At 42.6% G+C, this 21,729-nt stretch overlaps 1 protein-coding gene across 1 annotated transcript; it reads left to right on the plus strand.

Annotated features, from left to right (window-relative positions):
- Positions 1 to 1,129: 1,129 nt before the first annotated feature.
- On the plus strand, positions 1,130 to 14,197 carry jkamp (jnk1/mapk8 associated membrane protein). Its single transcript, XM_079692547.1, has 7 exons — positions 1,130 to 1,265; positions 2,090 to 2,169; positions 4,295 to 4,449; positions 9,860 to 10,066; positions 10,889 to 11,070; positions 11,143 to 11,219; positions 12,772 to 14,197. Exons 1-7 carry the CDS (start codon positions 1,262 to 1,264, stop codon positions 12,988 to 12,990), a joined length of 924 nt encoding a protein of 307 aa, XP_079548673.1. The 5' UTR covers positions 1,130 to 1,261; the 3' UTR covers positions 12,991 to 14,197.
- The last annotated feature ends 7,532 nt before the right edge of the window (positions 14,198 to 21,729 follow it).

A 21,729-nucleotide genomic window follows, 5' to 3' on the forward strand; every position in this document is an offset into this window, starting at 1 on the left:
AAAAACATTTGATCAACAAAAAAGGATTTGGTCAGGATCTAGACTCAGTGTGTAGTTTATGAATTAATCAATGCTCTTTACATTAGGAAAACATACCAGTGTACCAGAGGGAGTCACACACAGCTGTGCTTAGATAACCAAACAAATTGACAAGATAACCAAAATCCTTGAATCTACACACAGCAAATAAACTCAAATGACACAACGAGATGTAAAAAGGAGATCACACATATAGTCGATATAAAACTGGCCGCTTCAATCTGAAGAGCAACTAAAACAAAACACGGGAGTGTACCTTGTTCTTGTGAACACTAATGTTATCCACAGCATACACACCCGTATACAGTACACCCGTTCTAGGTTCTGATTGGCTCTCTAGGTTGGCATTCTAGCTTCTGACTGGCTGTCCAGGTTGTCAATCACAGCCGTGGGCATATTATACTAGTCGACTCGTAACATCGCTAAACTTTTTTTCTTGACGGTTTTCTCAGTCAACTAATGCTATTGATAACAGTAACATAAATTAACAAAGCCCTGCACACTGCAGTCATTATATGCCGGGTCTGTGGTTCATCATCTTCTTTTTCATTCTCCTCCTTATTGACTGACATTAACCTTAAACATTGCACTCATATTACTCACCGAAACCTTGTAAAGCCGGTTCCGCATGCTGGCTCTTACAGAACCGACTAACTCCCCTTTCGTGTATGTACAGCTCTCAACGTGCCCAGACTTGTAGTAATTTTCACCTCGTTTTATACTTTTATTCTCATTCTGAAAGAATGAGGTGAAATGTGCCAACGTGACGGTCATCTTTGTGTTGGTGACGCGTATTGTGCGGGACCAGAGACATGTAGTTCACTGAGCGGCTTAACACAAAAAAATGTGTTACTTCACAGTTTTACAACACATTTTAATTTTTTTGACTTGCAAAATGTTCTTTTAAATTGACAAACATCATATGTGTCATTCGTGGCACAATTCAAACGGGATCAAAAGATACGTTTTCTCTCTCCATTGAATTCAATGTATAATTTTCCGCTTCTGGGGTCCCATGGAGGCTCCCGGAAGGGGACGGACTTCGCCTCTCTGGTGCAGTAATGGACTTGTCCCAGAGGAGGGGCAGCAAAGCATCATACCCAGGCAAAACACCAAAGAAGAAGAAGATGTTTCCGTCCTCTTCCGGTTTGGGTATCAACTAAATGAAAATAAGACAGCACTGAGACGGAAAACCAGTTTTTGACTCATTTTCGGCGAGACAATGTGTAAGTTAAATTTGGGTTTATTTCCCCATTTCATCTGATGACAGTTAGCTTGTTAGGTTAGCTTGACCGTACCGTCATAGTGTGGTTTTACTACCTTTAGCTAAGCTAGCTGTGAGCTATGCTGGCTAAAAACACTGCACAGACACCAGATGTATGAGAGCTCTTCATTCAAATGAACCGATAAATAAGTGCATGGCAGTTTAAACACCTACATTAACACAGTTATCTTGGAACTAGGTTTGAAACCGTAACGTAACCAGTGGAGTAAAGTAACTAAGTACATTTATTGAAGTACTGTGCATAAGTACAATTTTGAGTATTTCCATTTATGCTACGTTGTACTTTTCCTCCACTACATGTATTTAGTGAAGTACTTTAGTTACTTTACAGATGTGGATGAATGATGTGAAATATAATCAAGTGTTAAATCAGACTTTAGTTCCACCTGGAGTAAATTCACAAGCTACCCTGCAGTATACAAAGTCATTCAAACTAGCTGCACCTTTACCAGCTTTGAGAACACTTTAATGATCAATCATTATAAAACGTATCATATATATTATTCTGAAATGGACCAATCTGCACAATGACTACTTTTGCTGTCGCTACTTTCACTATATTTTGATGAGAATACTTTTCTACTTTTATTTGAGTAACATTTACAATGCAGGACTTTTACTGTAACAAAGTATTCCCACACTCTGGTACTTCTACTTTTACTCAAGTACAAGCTCTGAGTACTTCTTCCACCTCTGAATGTCACATTACCAGAGGGATTGTGCTGGGAAACGGTTGTATTAAAGGCAGTTTGTGTTTCCTTGCAGCTGTGGCCATGAGTTCCACGTGCCCGGGCCTGTACTGTGGCAGGATGCTGATCAATGGGTCGGTGGAGGGGGAGTGTGGTGTGAGTACTGACCATTAGAGTGTGTCTGCTGCTGGGTAATGGGGGGTAACATTGGTTGTCATTCATGAATGCAACGCACCAGAGCCGGTGCTGTTGTAATGTTGGTGAAGCTTTCAGGTTGTTGTCCCGTCTGCTCAGATGAGGTGCTTCACTGTAGACAGAGGGACATATATCTAAAAACATTTTAAGATCAATGTTAATGCTGTGTTACTGCACATACTTGCACCTCACCATTTCTAAGACCTAGCTAAATATATATAATTCATTTGTTAGTTCAATAAGCCAATAAACATAGCATACATATAAGATACAGCGGCACTCTGCAGGATGTCATTTTTTTGCTAAGCACATGCACCTATCATTCCAATCAACAAAAGTAAAATACCTCTTTGGATGAAATGTTTAAATTTGAGTACAAGAAAAGTGCCACAAAAAATGAAAATAATCTAGAATTATTGTTATTATTACTTTTCAATTTAGGCTTTATGTCACATGAAATGCAACAAAGGCCCCACAGCTGTAATGGAACTGGACACTGTGGTTATATGGCAGGCTAACAATTCATCTTGAGCAGGGGTGCCCAAACTACGGCCCGGGGACCAACTGCGGCCTATCGTCCATTTTTAATTGGCCTGCAGCAAATTTTTTCAAGTATAATAGAATGTGGCCCAAACATGAAACTTGTGCTTTTCTTATATTGTACTTCTTGAATATATATGTAAACATATATTACACAGTAGTATTCATGTGTTGATAAGCGTAGTTTCAGATAAAGTCAGTCAATCTTAGTTGATAAAAAAAGCCCAATAATTTATTTATATAGTGAGCTTGAAATAGACCCTTCATATTTCCCCTCATTATAATCAATCTGAGGCCTCTGTTTTAAGGGATGAGCTGCCAACAGTTTTTGTAACAAAATAAAGTAAACCCTCAGGAGAGCTATGATGGAGGCTGTTTGTTTCTTAAAGTCAGTTCAAGTATCAAGCATCATTTACCTACATATGATTGATTTAGCTCATTTCTATCTTAATTTATGAGGCAATATATAGACCCTCCAGAAAAACGCGATTCTGCGATCGCAGAATTGACCGCATAATCAGCAAAATGGCGCAGATTTTTAAAAGGCCGCATATTTATCAAAAGGCCACATAATCCCCGCATTTTTCCACACAAAGTTAAGAAAAAAAAAAGTTAACTCGTCTTGACGTGACGTCATCAGCTCGCGCATCACAGAATGTAAACAACAATGTATAGAGTGAACGTGTGGAGCTCACACGATAGAGAAAACACCAAGATGAAAACATTTAATCCATCTCATTTACCGACGAACATTTCTACTAAAGACCGGTCAAAAAGTGGGGGGAAACTATTCTGCACCCCGTGCAACTGTGTGTTGGAGCCATAGACTGTATATTGGTTGGAGCATAAGAGAAAATCGACGGTGAGCATCAACCTCCAAAACCCTTTCGAGGGCTACAAGAAACGAAATGAGTAGCCTACAAGATTGAAGCTGGTCAGATAACGAACGAGTAAATGAAAACAGAATGAGGCGGAGAAGTGTGTGTGTGTGTGTGTGTGTGTGTGTGTGTGGGGGGGGGGGGTGGTGTGTGTGTGAGATTAAAATAGCCCAATTGCTTTTACAATAAATAAACATTGAATGTGTTTAATTGAATAGTAAAGGGGTTTAACGTTAGTGGCAGGTTGTGTGTGAGAGAGAATAAATAAGACAATATTTAAGCCCAATATTTAAAAAAATTGTTATTCTTTTTCCCCGCATATTTCGCAACTTTCCGCATATTTCGCAACTTCCCGCAATTTCACCGCATAAAATCACATTAAAACCCCGCATGTTTAATCGCATAATCATGGATTTTAGCCCGCATAATCAAGGAATTTAGCCCGCATAATCAAGGATTTTTGCCCACGTTTTTCTGGAGGGTCTAAATATACCTCCTCTCTGGGGAGGGGCCCAGCCTTTGGTATGTTTCTCTATATGTGGCTCTCAGTGGAAACAGTTTGTACACCCTGACCTACAGGCACACAACACAGTGAAATGCATGAATGTTGTTGGGGGCTTGCAGGGCTTCTGTTGTTTCTGAGCATGCCGTCTCTGCGTGTCCTGCAGGTGTGTCCCCGTGGAGAGCGGACTAACCTCCAGAATGTGTGTGAGCGCTGCACCGAGGCCCCCGAGCTCTACGACTGGCTCTACCTTGGCTTCATGGCCATGTTGCCTCTAGTGCTGCACTGGTTCTTCATCGAGTGGTACTCTGGGAAGAAGAGGTGAACACACACACACACACACACACACACACACACACACACACACACACACACACACACACACACACACACACACACACACACACACACACACACACACACACACACACACACACACACACACACACACACACACACACACACACACACACACACACACACACACACACACACACGGATCATGTACAGCAAGCTGGTCATAATTGTGACATGTACCTTATTGTTAGGACCATGATGCAAAGCTATAGTCAAATAGAATGGAATTATAGAAGATTTTCTCTTTTTTCAAACCTATTTTTGGGCCGCCAGTGTCTTTGTTGTTGTTGTTGTTATTATTATTATTATTATTATTATTATTATTATATTTGGGCCAGTTTAACCGTTATTATAGAGATAGATTTGAGAAGGGGACATAGATGGGATTGCACGCATAGAGGGACCCCAGGCCTGATTCGAACGGCACAGCTGTACCAAATGAGCTATGCAGCGACTCGTTACACAAGGTTTTTCCCTGAGGATCGATGCATTGATGGGTACAGCACCCTTCTCAGGGCTCTCGACTAACTTTTTTCACCATCCTCCCGGAACCGTCCCGAAATACAATCTAAGCCGTCCCAAAATTAATGTGGACCGTCCCGAATTTAAAATATTAGTTTTTCTACTACTTATCATTTGTTAAAATCATTCAAAGTGACCTTTAACATAAATAAAACATCCTACAAATCATTAGATGATAATTCATCAACCTTTTTATTTGAGTAAATCAGTCAATCACATGACAAAGGCCAAATATATTTAAACAAATACACAAACGAGAAAATTAATAATATTGAATCAAATCAAGTCCCATCCAATTAACAAAAAAAATCCAACACTCTGTCCTGAAGACAGAACCCAGAGTAACCACTAACCAGGAGGACAGTCTGTAACACAGTCAGGAGACCTTTACAAACTGCCCCGCCCCCTCGCACACAGACGGGAGAGAGAGATCTCGTCTGGATTGGAAAGCTCTAAAAAATACATCATAGACGCATGTTGTAGTCTTATTGCATATTAGAAACGGAGTTGGATAAACTAAAACTGCGATATAATGTTTATGTAGCAATACTACATATGACATATATTTTTTAAATGTCTCCATTACCGATAAAAAGTCAGATAACGTTAGGGTGACCATATTTTGATTTCCAAAAAAGAGGACATGCTGCCCCCAGCCTCGAGATACTTAATGATACTCAACGTTTACTCAAAGATGCCTTATTGTTTTAAAGTATGCCTCCTCTGTATGGATATACAATTATTATTTATATTATTTTACTGTATATAACACAATAATATCTCTCTATAACCAAAGACACACCAAACCAAGGTTACTCAACAATCAACATGCTTTATTATGCCTAGAATTATCTCTGACAAATCTCAAATGCACAAGAATAACTTAAACATCATCCTGTAACAAAATAATAGCTCTCTTTTCAAGTCTTACTAGACAAAAAATAAATAACAAAATATATGAAATAGTAGAAAATAGAAAATCCAGCTTTAACAAATAATCTCTTTGTATCTTGTCAATGTAAACAATAAAACAGTAACCTCACAAAGATACTAATCTAATTATTTTAAAAGTGCACTATGCAGTTTTGGATTTCACATTTGCATAATTGCCATTAGTGAACATAACATAACATTTGATTACCTAAATCAAACCAAACACATTTTAAGGCACCATGAACCAAATATAAGCCTACTTTAAATGTTTGTAAACACAATTCCAGGCCCTGTCATTGTAAACAACCACAGTGAAACGACAACTTTTCACAAATTTCTAGCTTCAAACTGTTTTCTAGGGTCCCAATTTAAAATTAAAAGTTAAAAGTTTCTCTCCCACAGCTACATAGCTTTCTCTCTCTGCATAGCTGCATACTTCAATCTTCTTCATCCTGCTTTTCTTCTTCATCCTCCTTGTCTGCCCATCGATATTTAGCTGTGGAGCTGATCTTTCCCAGCAGGTTTCGGTTGCTCAACAAATAAGCATGAAAGTCTTTGCAAGACATGTCTTTCAAATTGTATTGCACAAATAGAATCCCCTTCAGTGACTCAACAGACAGCTGGTTCCTCTCCTTGGTCCACTGGCTCTGCATCAGTGAGAAAACCCTCTCAACATTTGCATTGTGAGAGGAAAGTGCAAAGACAAACTGTGCAATCTTCAGTAGTTCTGAGTAACATGCAATGCTTTTGGCCTTCTCAAAATATTTGGTCCACTTCTGGTGCACCTGCAGGCCACTGAACTCCTCATCACGGTTGAACCTTTCTGTGAATCTCTTCAGATTGGTGACCTGGTCAAAACACTTGACATCACCAATTACCACCCCCTTCTCTACTAGGAACTTGATGCAGGCCTCCACATCATTCCACTCTTGTGGCTCACTCAGATCCATCCACGTGAATGTGGAGAACTCTTCCATGGGAGTCATCCACTTCTCCAGACATGTACTGTACAGGCCTTGCACATCAGCACAGAACTGGTCATATTCCTTACCAAGTCCATCACTACGCTTTTGTGCCAGTAGTCCCTTAACTTTAAGGGACATGAAGTTGTTGCTCTTGCGTTCAAGAAGAATGGTGTGGATGCTGTTCATTATTTTCTTTACCGCCATAATGGAGTTCTTCTCCTTTTCCATGTCTTGAATGTGGGTGTGGAACGCAGACATGAGTGAGTGCATGTGCCAGAGGTAGATCTCACTGAATTCGTTTTCAAAAAACTTCTTGATCACTATGGGTGGTTTTTGCTGAGACAGAAAGAATGCCTTTAAGGCTGGAAACATCTGTATCATCCTCTCAATGCCTGGGAACAATGACAGCCACCTTGTCTTGCTGTGAGAAAGCATCCTTCTGTATTCAATGTCAACAAAATCACAGTACTCCTTCAGGCAATCAGTGCGCAGAGTGTAAATGTGGAAGTACTGCTAGATTTTGAACATGATATTCTCAAGGTCAATATCTATTGTTTCTGCCCCATGATGAACACAATTATTCAATATGTGTGCTGGGCAACCCACACCGATCAGAGTGTTCTTCTGCAGCAACCTCTTCAAATTTTCAAATACATTCTTTCCCCCTTCATCACGTCGGATTCCTCCAAAGTTTGTGTTGCAATTGTCGCCAGTAAATGCAATGCATTTTTCAGACAAATTGTTTTTTGCCAATGTTTCAATGAGATATTGTGCAATGGTTTCTGCTGTCTCATTTGGTGTGTCTTTAACCTCGATTAATTTTGTTTGCATGCCACCCCTCTTCCAGTCAAAGTACTGGATTATGATTGGGAATATTTTCACTGCTCCGTGGTTACTCCCGTCTGTAGAAACACCACAGTACTGGATTTCTTTGAGTGCTTCATGTGCGACATCTATCGAGTGGGGCGCTATAACACCATTGACAATGGCTTCGGTTTTAGTGCGTGCACTACTGAATTTTTTGGCAGTGTCAGAGTCTGGAAATGCTTTTTTTAGCAAGGCACTTGTGCAATCCATAGATCTGTAGCTGTTGTGATGTTTCACAGTGTGAAATGCAAACGCACCCTCCGCTGCATTTACAGCATCCTCTGTTTTGCCTGGTCTAACAAAGAAGTCTGTCAACTTTGCCGACAAACTCTCACCTTGCACAGCTTTCCAATGTTTGTTTGTGTCCATGTGCGCTTTAAGATCGCCTGCACCTTTATTGGACACACACACGTATGTGCAAGCTTTGCACACGGTGCACTCCGCCTCCCATTTGTTCCGACCGGGTCGGTACATTTGGAATTTCTTCTGCAATTCATCTGTAAAAGTATATTTGCGCTTTGGCATTGTGAATCTGAGCTGCGGTCCGCTCTGTCCCCTTCCTCTGTTTGTGTGTCAGCGTAGTTGTAGAGCCGCCCACAAAGCTTCAGACTCAGGGATTACGTCACACACGCAACAGAGTACCGTAGTATTCTGTGCAATGCGCCAGTCAATTTAAGTACATGCAAACGGTCCGCGAAACCCGGACATTTTCATGAATTTATAAACCCCCCCCGGACGACCCGGACAGGGCGTGAAAAGAGGACATGTCCGGGCAAAAGAGGACGTTTGGTCACCCTAGATAACGTCGGAGCTTAACGTTACCACTGTCTTTAATAATTCCGGCCCGGGCGGAGCCCGTTTAATACCGGGGCTCGGTACCCATCCATACATGGGGAGAGGCGCAGCATATTGCTAAGGACTAAATACGATGGAGGGTTCTCATCTCAGCCTTATTACCCATAGGGGATGAAGTGGAGTAAGTAAATAAAGAGGCCGGCGCTCCAGGGTCTGGTTCTGCTGTGCGTTTTTGTGATGTAACGGTAAAACATTTCAGAATTCCTCCACGGGATACCATTGTCATTTTACATCACTCAACCCGCGAAATACACACACTCAGTACATAGCCTACTGTAGATAGACCCGCGAATTTGTGGGCCAGGAATTCGCGGGCACTGGCTGACAGCACATGGGCACAGCGTGTGTGTGTGTGTGTGTGTGTGTGTGTGTGTGTGTGTGTGTGTGTGTGTGTGTGTGTGTGTGTGTGTGTGTGTGTGTGTGTGTGTGTGTGTGTGTGTGTGTGTGTGTGTGTGTGTGTGTGTGTTTATGTTGACAAGGAGGTTTAATAATTGTGTGCTACACACAACGTGCAGTCGATTTCATTGTCATCGCCGTTTGTAGTAGAGTTAGCAGGGTATTTTTATTTTAACTCTCGTCCCAAATTCGTCCCAAAATTATTTTTTATCCTCCCTGACACTATTTTTTTCGGCCTCGGGACGACGGGACGTCCTTAAGCTCGAGCCCTGACCCTTCTATTCTTGGGGAAAAAAGGTGAACGTGAATTAGAAGTTAGTTGAATATGTGAGTGCACATTTACAGTGTGACCTGTACCTGTGCCTGACTGAAGGTCTCACAAGACACTAAATAAGACTACCAGTTTATGGTAATTAACTAAACCAGTAGGACTTCTGGCTTACTCCATTTAGCTTCAGAATCAGACTTCACATCTTTGTGTGTGCACATCATTTGTGCATTAAAGTGATTCAAAGCCAAACTGTGGAGAAGTACCGTTCCTTCATAAAAGATGCGTCTGTATTATTAGTTTAAAAAACTAAATCTTTGCTATGGTTTGTCATTGTTTGACACATTAGAGGAGTTTAGTGTAAAGCCAGATCAGCAGCACACACAGCAACTTACTGTATCAGTCATTGAATTCACCTTCAGGCAAGCAGGCAGGTTTTCAGCAAACCTGGTTTCATAAAGGCTAATTCAGTATTTGATATAAACTACAGGAAACGCATGTTCACCATTTCATTTTGAATACAATAAGGAAGTGAAACAGACGTCCATGATAACTGTGTGTGGTCCAGTTCCAGCGCGCTGCTGCAGCACATCACAGCCATGTTGGAGTCCAGCGTGTCGGCCGTGGTCACTCTGCTAGTGACAGAGCCGGTGGGGCAGGTTCGCATCCACTCCTGCAGGGTCCAGATGCTGTCCGACTGGTACACCATGCTGTACAACCCCAGCCCCGACTACGTCAACACCCTGCACTGCACCCAGGAGGCCGTGTACCCGCTGTGAGTGATCACTGCACTGGGTTATCCTACACACACAATATACACCCACAAATAGTTTGAACTGCATTTGGTTCTTGGAAAAGTAAATACATCAGTGTATACATCTTTATGTATTCAACTCTCTTAAAAAACGTCTTGCAAAAAGGAATAGAAACAGTTGAGTGAATAAAATAAATAACAAATCACAAATGTAAACCTTCTTTTTGGAGTGTGAATGTTGTGCCTGGGCTCATGGGACTGACGTAGAAATCGGATGTTATTTTGATGTTTTTCCTATTTCTTTCGTTATTTATAACTATTTTGAAAGAGATAAATATATATCATTCAAATATATTATTGACATTTTAAATTAGTAAAAAAGTAACACTCACGCTTCTATTGGCTAGTGTACCAACAAATCATGCGTGATTGGCAGCAGGACCAGCCAGCTAACCAATCAGAGCGGACTGGGCTCTGGTTTCTGTGGCCCCTCTGCGGTCAGATTCAAGAGTTTAAACTGTGATATGTAACTCCATTTGTATTTCGTGTTAAGTTCAGCTATTCAGATATCTCTTTTAAAACTGCACATCTCTCCCACTTGAAATGCTGATAAACTATATATTTTTAAGCCTTGTTTGACTTACTTTTCTGTTTATTTATATTTCATGGTACCATAGCTTCTTATTTTCCTTTTTTTCAAAGCAAATTCCTTTCTTTTAGCAATAAAATCTGATATTTATTTACTTTGATTTGACTTATGTCCTAACAGTAATTGTATAGAAACTCTGTGTTGTTGCTTTCTGTCATGTACCCTGTAGTTTATTGTGTGTTTCTGGTCCTCAGCTACACCATAGTGTTGATCTACTACGCCTTCTGCTTGGTGCTGATGATGCTGCTGCGCCCTCTGCTGGTGAAGAAGATAGCATGTGGACTGGGCAAATCGGATCGCTTCAAGAGCATCTATGCTGCTCTCTACTTCTTCCCCATCCTCACCGTGTTGCAGGCGGTGGGCGGAGGGCTGCTCTGTGAGTACTGAAGGGAAATACAAATACTCAGTAGTGTGTGTTGAGCTGTGTGTGACAGTTTGTGTGTTTCAGACTACGCCTTCCCCTACATCATACTGGTGCTGTCCCTGGTCACGCTGGCTGTGTACATGTCCGCCTCTGAGATTCAGGTAACGACACTCACTGCTCTGTGTGGGTTTCTGATATGTATTTTATTGTTGTACACCGAAACGTGAAAATCTCTTAACTTGGCTGCGGGTTTTTTTTCACGAAACTGTGTCTCGGGGCTTCTTAATATTTAAAAACCTATTAATGTGTTATACTAGATTAACGGGAAGAGACTCAGCTAACTGACGATATGAACAATTTTTACCAAAACAAAACACAAGTCTCATAAGAAGCATCTAAGTGACCCCTGAGTGAGAAAATGCTAACGCACTTGGCACAGAACTCAAGGTAAAGATACCTTTATTACTTATCGTAACTGCACATACAAGATATCCGATTAAAGCTGAGGTTCCACAGATTATATAGGTATAGTATCATCACTGAGCGATCCGAACTCGCAACAGGGGAAGCAAACTCAGACATCACAACACGTAGCTTTACGGAGCATTCATGGGAGATCGTCTCACCGTAGCTGTTATTCTGATCAAAAGTCGCGTTCAATGGCATTAAAACAATAAAAATGCTGCTGAGGGTTAATCCATAGGTTAATGCAATGTGTCTGTCACTTTGAAAAAATTATTGATAATCCATAATTCCATTTTTATTTAAAAGTTATGGCAGCTTTCGGTTTTGGCCACGCGTCACTCGCACTCCTTATTTGGTAACGTGTGTGTATATGTGGAACCTCCCCTCGATTCCATTGGCTCTAACGGTTAAAAAGAGATGTCAATCATCAAAATCGACCAAGGGTGGCCAGAGATAGGTCAAATCCACCCAAATGACCCCAGAAGTTTTTTTTTTTGTGCTAAATATCTCTAAAAAGGTCAAATTTCACTTGTTTTGCATCAATCTTGATACAGGGTACTTATTATATGTTATAGTTTGGATTCTTAAAACTTTTAGTCTACTATCCCATCATTGAAGGGTGGTTTTCACTATAAGTAATGTAAGTAATGTTTTTTTGAGCGGACACAATCATTTACATTTTTTTACTGTGTTAAATCTGAATTTACTTTAAAATAAAAACATCTATATTGATTCTGACTTTTCTACATCCAACTCACAGGTTTATCATTACTTTGAGAACAAAGATTATTAATTTAAGCCTTTTAGAAGGGAAGATATGGTCATTTGTTCTGGGAATGTCATTTTCGAGCCTGAGACCTGAAAAACAGGCTCGGGGCTTAAGAGGGGAAGTGCAAAACCACAGACCTAATTTAAGGCCTTTAAAACAAAAAGTGTGCTGGAAGTGATCAAATGCAGACTCATTTCCCTTTTTTAGAACTCATTCCTGCACCACTGTGTTGCTAGAAGTCATTACCTCAGTGGGCAAAAAAAAGCTACATTGTTGTCTTTTATAAAACACAGTGATATTTCGGGAATATAACCAAACACTAATTTAAAAAATGTTGTCTTCGAGACAAGGGAATGGGAAGTTTAAGACCAACTCACTTCCGTGTTTGAGGACTCATTCCTGCACATCTCTGTTATAAACAGTAAAAAAAAAAGCACTCAGGATGAATGCAAACCTAATGTGTGTGTGTTTGTGTGCAGTCCTTTAAGAACCTGATTGCCAAGAAGAAGCGTCTGGTGGTGCTGTTCAGCCATTGGCTGCTCCACGCGTACGGCATCATCTCTATCTCCCGATTGGACAAGTTGGAGCAGGACCTGCCGCTGTTGGCCCTGGTGCCCTGCCCCGCCCTCTTCTACATCGCCACGGCCAGGTTCACGGAGCCCAGCCGCATCCTGTCAGAGGGCGGGAACGGGCACTGACCACACGGATAAAAGGTTTCTTTGATACGATCCAAGCCTGCAGTACGGTGGAGGCAGTTTTCGTGGAATCGTGTTCTATTTTCACATCTTACCTTATATTTATTTTGCATTGTCCTTAAGTGTCTTGAGAAATGCATTTGTTAACTTCTTTGTAAATAAAGTGTATGTTGTAAATGTAGATTGAAGGTGGTCGTGATGAAGAGCTAACTGTATATAACAAAGTGTTTCTTTTAGAACATCTTATTTCATGACTCTTCGAAACATCAGTATTGTGGCTGGTAATGTTATATGGCCGTGCTCGATTTGTATGAAACTTATTTTAAAAGTTTTCTGTTTATATATAATTGGTATGTTTTTTTCTTCTGCTATGCTACTTTATTCTCGTAAATGTACGTCTTTGGTCTGAATTTGTGTCTTTAGTTTCAGACAGTATCCAAATATTATTTCATTAAATTACGTCTTAAATCGCAAAGAATATCCACTTTTTTCCCCGGATTATTTTCTCTTTAATCTCGGAAAATATATTTTCTTAGATTTTCATCTTTTTTCGCAAAGAAAATACAATAATTGTTATCGTTATTTTTCCTTGAATATTTGATTTCTAATGTCATATTCAATTTTTTTTACATTTTATTTTGTATTTTTCCTGTTTTGTTCAAAACCAGCCAAGAGATAGGAAGAGAGCCTGTACGTAAAGCTGAATGATGGATCGTATTGACACACACTGAGAGGAGCAGCCCTGCTGGTACTGCAGCTCCTGGACACACACACACACACACACACACACACACACACACACACACACACACACACACACACACACACACACACACACACACACACACACACACACACACACACACACACACACACACACACACACACACACACACACACACACACACACACACACACACACACACACACACACACACACACACACACACACACACACACACACACACACACACACACACACACACACACACACACACACACACACACACACACACACACACAGTGAGGTGAGGGGGAAACATGTATTTAAAACACACTGAGACACAAGGAAGCACCTCTCTATAGCCTTCAATTATGTGTCATTGAAGCGGCTGTATATGATTGTTATTGTGAATATATTTACGTAAGCTTGTTAATATCCGTGTTTTCAGTATGATTTGCACATGGTACAAATAAATGTTTCACAACAGAGAGAAAGGCTTTCAGTTCTGTACTGACAGCGCAGCGTCATACTTCCTGAATGAAAAGTCAAATATAATATTAGACATATGAAGAAGTTAAACTTTAAACATCCATGACTTAAACACTTTATCCAGGTAAAAGAAAAAGTGTTTGAATGTGTAAATTAACAGGTTTATGATATCACTAAGACATGAGTAGATCTGACTTTAATTACATTTGACTTGTGTGTTTCGTCAATTTAATGTGTTGCTTAAAATAATACTTCTGCATATACAGTATCTGACACAGAGTTGCACGGCCAGATACGGCTCAGCTGACTCAGATAAGGAAATATATGATACATTATGATGTGATATGATGAATGATAATGGGACACATCGACTTCTGCACTCAGTGCCACGGACTGTAGGCTACGTAATCTAATGTTACTTTGAGCCGGTTACTTATGTTATGGCAGATATTTAATTAAGATTTCTTAACATAATAGTATAATAATAGTTGTAATAGTCAGATTGCTGTGAAGATGGGAGCTGATCAGGGCCGGCCCTAGACTTTTGGGGGCCCTAAGCGAGCTTTGGCTTGGAGGCCCCACCCACTCTAGTGCGTTCTCACTACACACAACACGGAACCAACTTTTGTCTTATGATGTTAGCATAAACACACATATTGTATAAATAAGCATGTAAACAATGTGGACCTGGGAATTTTTTTTTTTTAAATATTGAAGTTAAAAGCATCAATCTGGTGCACTTTGAGAGCAAAATTAAGACATCTATGGATACATCTCTCAACACCCATATGAAACAGAACTGTAAACAGATTTTTCTGTATGGATATTTTACAAATCACTTAAACTGTATTCTTGTTTTGTCCTATAGTATTCTTGTTTTGTCATATCATCAATCCGGAGTTCTTATTCTTGTTTTGTCATATAGTATTTCATAACTGTTTTTCATTTATTCTCTGTGGCTGTCCATCTCATAATGTTCACACATAGAAACTAGCTGTCATTAGGAATATCATTCAGAAGAATGATAATTTCTTGCAAAAATCTGTCACAAAAAGAGGTTGCACATTTAAATTCAGGTGTTGTTATGGCAACGTCAGTGGCCAAACAGCCACATTTACTGCTGCAAATACGTTCAAACATGCTGTTGACACGTAAAGCAGTGGCAACTATGCCACCATTTCAGCTGACTTTTTCTCAGAAATACTGTCACATAACATCCATATATTTCAGTGCTAGGTTGATGCTTAGCTAAGCTAACTATGAAACACTTTAACTGACAGGACTCCGGATCAACTGTGTACTGTAAGGTAGTTTCTACCTTCATGTCGAACAGTAAGTCAACATTTCCCAGAGAGCTTTCTTTGAAATCACCAGGTAACGCTAAAAAACATTACATTTAGATTGTATGACAAAGTGTTTATTTAATATATCTGGCTAACTATAGCTACTTGCAAACGGTTTAGCTTACCCCCGCGATTCAAAGTAACGTCAACGTAGTTGTAATTTATGCTTTGCTTACATGTTCGCATAACTTGGAAGTTTACTGACATTTACATACCTTGTTTACCTTGCTCAAGTGGTGGCTTTGGGGTTGTTGTGTGAGCCACCACTTGAGAATTGTCGTTTTTTTAAGAAAATGTTTTCTTATGTCCATCTTCAAAAACTCTGAGTCTGACTGACAGTTTATTTTAAACATTGTCAAAGCTCAAAGGATAGGTACCTGTCAGCCAATAAGACAGATGTTTATTTCCATTCAACTCTCTGGTTGGTCTGGTGTCTTGCCTCTGTTGCATTCACAGAACAAGGGAAATTACTAGGGCTGCCCCCGACCAAAGATTTTCCTGGTCGACCACTGGTCGTCAGGTAAGGCCACTGGTCGACCACTGATCGACCAGTGGCGCGAATGAAAGCGCACGCAGAGACAAACCGCCTTTTTCGCGCAACCGGCAAGTAATTAAATTATGATTCTGAATGTGTTGGAAAAATCAACAAGGCGACTGTCTTAACATTTTGTTAATTTATTTCAACACAACACACCATATAAAAACATCACACAACTTATGAACTTTTAAAACCAACACAATAACTTTATAAAGCAAACAAAAAACAGTCTTCTGTTAAAAAACTAAATTTAAACTATATTTTTCGTTTCTTTTAAACATGTAAAATAAATATAAATTATATAAACAAACGAATAAATAAATATAGGCTCAAGCCAACTTAAATATTTAAATATCAGTGCAAAAGTAAACAGGCCTACAGAGAAGTATTCTCAACATGAAAATAAAACTTTCAGTTTTTTCCTGAGGTCGGAATGCAAACAAAAACTATAAATATACCGCAAAAAATTAACTTAAACACTTCAGTTGAACGAACGAAGAACGAAAACTATAAACTACAAAACTATGGTGTTATATTAGGCTACGCCACTACCTGACTTTCAGGGTTTCCCTCCGATCTTAGTCTTCTCATATTATGAGACGAGAACACGAGTTTGTCTGTGTTGTCCGGGAGAAGTGAGCTCCGTGTCTTGCTCACAATGAAGCCGGCTTTGGAAAATATGCGCTCCGATGGCGTGGATGTGGAAGGGATGGAGTGGATGCGCTTAGCTGCTCTGGCAAGCTTGGGATAGCGTTCCTCATTCATTTTCCACCAAATCAGTGGTCCCTTGTCAACATTGGTTCGGCCCTCCAAGTATGTCTTCATTTCATTTTTCTCTTCTTCCGTCTGTTGATCTTCATCAAAGGCCATCAGCATTGATATGTCCTGCTGCTTTTCCCTTTGCCTCTTTGGTGTGGGCTCACTTTCCTCTGCGCCGCTGCTGTCCTCTCTCTGAGCAATAGCTTCTTCTGCTGAAGATAAACTCTCAGCCAGATCCCACACCGTTGTGTATGCATCGTCCCGTTTCTCTGCACCGAGGAATGACAAGCTCTTGAATCGTGGGTCAAGGACTGCAGCTTGAATATATATGCTGCCCTCCAGACTCCCTGGTGACCCTGACATTTTCTTGAAAGTTTCCAAAGATTCAATGAACATGGCTGAACGCGATGTTTTTGTAAAGCTGCCGGAGTTTTGGGAGCATGCCGCCGCGGCGTGGTTCGCACACGTGGAGGCACACTTTGCCTGCTGACAAGTCCGTGACAGGGATTTGAAATATTTCCATGTGGTAGCAGCGATGGGAAGCTCCACGTCATCCAGGTTGGTGGGTTTTATCGCAGACCCCCCACACCATGGCAAATATGAGGCGATTAAGGCCCTTCTCCTTAAGACATTTAGCTTATCTGCTAAGGATGAGGGCCTGCCAGATTCTTGACATTCAAGGCCCAGGGGACAGCGAGCCATATCAGCTGATGGAGAAAAGGCTGAATCTGCTAGGGGGGGAAGACCCTCAGGTTTTGTTCATGGAGATGTTCCTGCGCCAATTGCCTTCCCGGGTTCAGACGGTGCTAGCCAACACGTCCATTACGGAGCCCCGTGCATTGGCTGAAGAGGCCGACCGTTTTTTCTTGGCTACCCAGCAGCCCGGCGCAGAGGCGCTAGCTGTGACACTCAGCGCCCCCTCAACATTTAAGAAGGCTTGGGGGAGGCTGGGGCAGACTTTTTATGTGCTCACGGACTCCTGGTGGACGTTAAAAATAAACGCTTGGTTGATGCCTTGACGTTTTCCTCCCTCGTGTGTACGCTTGGCAAGGCAGCGTACGACGGGCTGTCGGGCTCGCTGTCGGGTGCGGAATTTTTTCTCAGGCTGTTGGCTGAATTTCCAGACCTGACACAACCCACCTGTCGTTTGTGTTCGTTTACCTGGACGACATACTCGTCGCCAGCGCTTCGGTATTAGAGCACCTGTCACACCTCCAAGCCCTTTTCACGAGGCTCAGTCAACAGGGGTTGATAATCAATCCTGCAAAGGGCCAGTTCGGGGTTTTTGACATTGACTTCCTCGGACACCGCGTCACCAAGGGCGGTGCAGCACCCCTGCCGGCGAAGGTTGAGGCTGTTGCGGTGTTTCCTCGCCCACTCACAGCTCGGTCGCTCCGTGAGTTCCTGGGGATGGTGACTTCCGACCACCGTTTCATTGCCCGGGCCGCCGACATTATGCGGCCGCTGTATGAGGCTTTGAAAGGTACAACCCCCATCAAGGCGATCGACTGGACGGCGGAAGCTGAGTCTGCTTTTACGGAGGTAAAGACCGCGTTGGCTCAGGCGGCTCTGTTGGCGCACCCATCAGCCACGGCTCCCATCTCCATTACCACAGACGCATCGGACTACGCCATTGGTGCGCTGCACGAGCAGTGGGTGGATGGCGCTTGGCAGCCGCTCGCCTTTTTAAGCCGTCAGCTGACACCCAGGTAACGCAGGTACAGCGCCTTTGACCGAGAGCTCCTGGGACTCTGGCTGGCCGTGCGGCACTTCCGCTTTTTTTTGCTGGAAGGCCGTGAATATACGGCGTTTGTTGACCACAAACCGCTCACGTTCGCCATGTCAAAAGTGGCTGAGCCTTGATCTGCACATCAACAGCGGCAGCTGTCTTACATCTCAGAGTTCACCACAGACATTAAACACATGGCTGGCGAGGCGAACCTGGTCGCAGATTGCCTCTCCAGGGTAGTCATCGAGGCCGTCCAGTTGGGCCTGGATTATACCCGCATTGCAACGGACCAGGTCACGGACCCCGGCGTACAGGCCCTGAAGGAGGACAGCTTGGGGCTGCGCTTGGAGGACGTGGTTTTTGGTGATGCAGGCGTTACTCTCTTGTGCGACGTCTCCACAGGCCTGATGCGGCCGGTCGTTCCCGCCAGTTGGAGGCGCTCCGTTTTCGAGGTGGTGCACGACCTGTCTCACCCTGGCGGTAAACCTTCGGTGCGCTTGGTAGCCGCGAAGTTCGTCTGGCGGGGACTGAAAAAGGACGTGAGGACATGGGCTGGTGAGTGCGTGGCTTGTCAGCGCGCTAAGGTGCATCGCCACACGAACGCTCCTTTGGAACGTTTCATGGTGCCGGAGAGGAGGTTTGACCACGTCAACATCGACCTCGTGGGTCCATTGCCCTTCTCTCAGGGTTTTTCCTACCTCCTTGGCCGGAGGCAGTTCCTCTTGTGTCGACGTCGGCGGCTGACATAGCCCGGGCTTTCATTGCAACATGGGTGTGTCGGTTTGGCACCCCGTCGGACATTTCCTCTGACCGGGGTTCGCAGTTCACGTCTGAGCTCTGGAACGCTGTGGCGTGTGGTCTGGGGGTTAAGCTTCACAGGACAACCGCTTATCACCCTCAACGGCGTCTGTGAACGTTTCCATCGCTCCATGAAGGCAGCGTTCAGAGCTGGCCTGAAGGACGGAAATTGGGACGATAAGCTGCCTTGGGAGATGCTGGGCCTGCGGACCGCGCCCAAGGGAGATCTGCAGAAGATCTGCAGTGTTCCATGGCTGAGATGGTCTACGGTCAGCCGTTGAGAGTTCCAGGGGATTTCCTCCCTAACACGTCGGTTCCCTGGTCGGCGTTTGCCTGCAGGACACCGCTGAGACTTTTGCTCCAATTCCCACTGCCCAACATGGTACTCAGGTGTCCCGGGTTCCCGCGGATCTCCGCTCGGCCGAGCACGTTTTCATATGGCATGATGCGCACAGGGGTCCTCTGCGGCCTCCTTACAACGGACCTTTCCGTATTTTGGAGCACGGGGACAAAAACCTTGTGGTCGACCTGGGTGGTAAGGCCGAGCGAGTTTCTGTGGACCGGGTGAAGGCGGCCCATTTGGATTTGGGCCAGCCGGTGGTGCTGGCACGACCTCCGCAACTTTTATTTTGAAGGCAGTTTTTCCAGGCCTCTACCGTAATGCATAGGATATTCGCGCAACGCAATACAACGTGCGGGCTGGCTTGACTCTGTTTTCCGAAGTGGAGGCTGGCTTGACCGCAGTCCAAATTTGGAAATTCTTGCTTTACAGGAGCAGCAGTGTGTTCAGGTATTAAAACATTTGAAAGGTTGAATAAACAATAGATATAATCAAATCCAAATCGAAATAAAATATTTACAGTAAATAATATAAAGTATAAACATATCTACAGTAGGGGGGGAATGGGGTTCAAGACTCAAGTCACAACTTAATTATTGTTATTCATACTTGCTGTTGTGTAGTTTATTAATGTTCCCGTGCTTTCAGTTTAATCCAGTAATACAATCACAATGCTATTTTGAAGTTGTGTTCAAAACAATCTTTGTAATGCAACATGCTGTACGTAGGCTACTGCTCAGAGGTTGCGCTAGACTTTTTTGCTGTCTGTCATTTTGACGGACAGGATCATAACATTTCTGTCAAAATCCATTATTACCCGTCGGAGTGTACACAACTGACGGGGGGGAAGAGCACGCTGGTGAATTGTCAACGGCGGGGGGGGGGGGGGTGAACTGTTAGCGCCCCCACCGTGAAATGCGCCCCGTGTCACGGGAACGCACATTTCTAAATGAAACGTTTAGACCTTAAAACGAAAAGTAAACGTCCTCGGCTCATGTCGTCCCCTCGGGCCACCTCTGCGTCAACAAATAATGTGTCAGCGTCACACCCCCTGTCCAACGTATATTGCAATACCCCAACCATCAAAATACGGAGCGAAAAGTCTAAACACATCAATCAAGACTTGAGCTAGCCTACCACTAAACGACTGCAAATTACCATTAAAAAACCCTGGACGTTTACTTTTCATTTTAAGCATCGTTTTAAGGTGTAAACGTATCATTTTCAAATGCGCGTTCTCGTGACAAGGGGTGCATTTCACGCCGGGATTGCATAATTTGGTACAAAAACCGGTGTTATGCATGCCCACTGCACCTCGCGGGAGCACGCCACAGCGTAAACCAAAAACTCCCAGACATTTCAATGATTTGTACGGCAAAGTTAGGTCTGGAAACGACATAACGGCATAACACCGGAGCCCTGCTGCGGGGAAACTTTGGCGCTGTTCTGAGTTTGTTCTAATCCGTCAAAATGACGGGCTGCTTTCAGATTTTTCCGTCATTGTGTTAGGAACCTTAAGACCATTTGTAACTTCTAGGTAAATCCCAATACCAGAAATGTAGGAATCGATACTTGTGAAATTCCCCGATTCCTGATATGTAATTTGATACCATGGTAAAAAACTGAAGGAAATTATAAATCCTATGAATTTCAACATTCGTTTTATTACTGTTTGCATATTTTTCTGTAAGGAGGTCATAATTCCAACTGTTGTAAAATATAATGCAACTGAATATTGTCAGCCTCGAGCTCTGACGAGAACCGCCTTGTTTAGGCACCTGACTTGGTAACAAAGATGTGTTTATGTGTCACCCTATGTATAGATTTTACACAAAAATGCCCAAAACAATAACAGGTCTGATGTTGATATGCTATATTGAGCAATTCTATGAATCATTTCATTTTGTGAATGTCAACCTAACACTCCGGTGTAGTTATCAGCACAAACTGTGTCAGTGTGACTGCGGCTCACAGGGGAGATAAGCATTTACCAATCAGAGGGTCAGTGGTTTGATTCCCAGC

The sequence above is a fragment of the Notothenia rossii genome, assembly GCF_949606895.1.
Source record: "Notothenia rossii genome assembly, chromosome: 7".
NCBI lineage: Eukaryota > Metazoa > Chordata > Actinopteri > Perciformes > Nototheniidae > Notothenia > Notothenia rossii.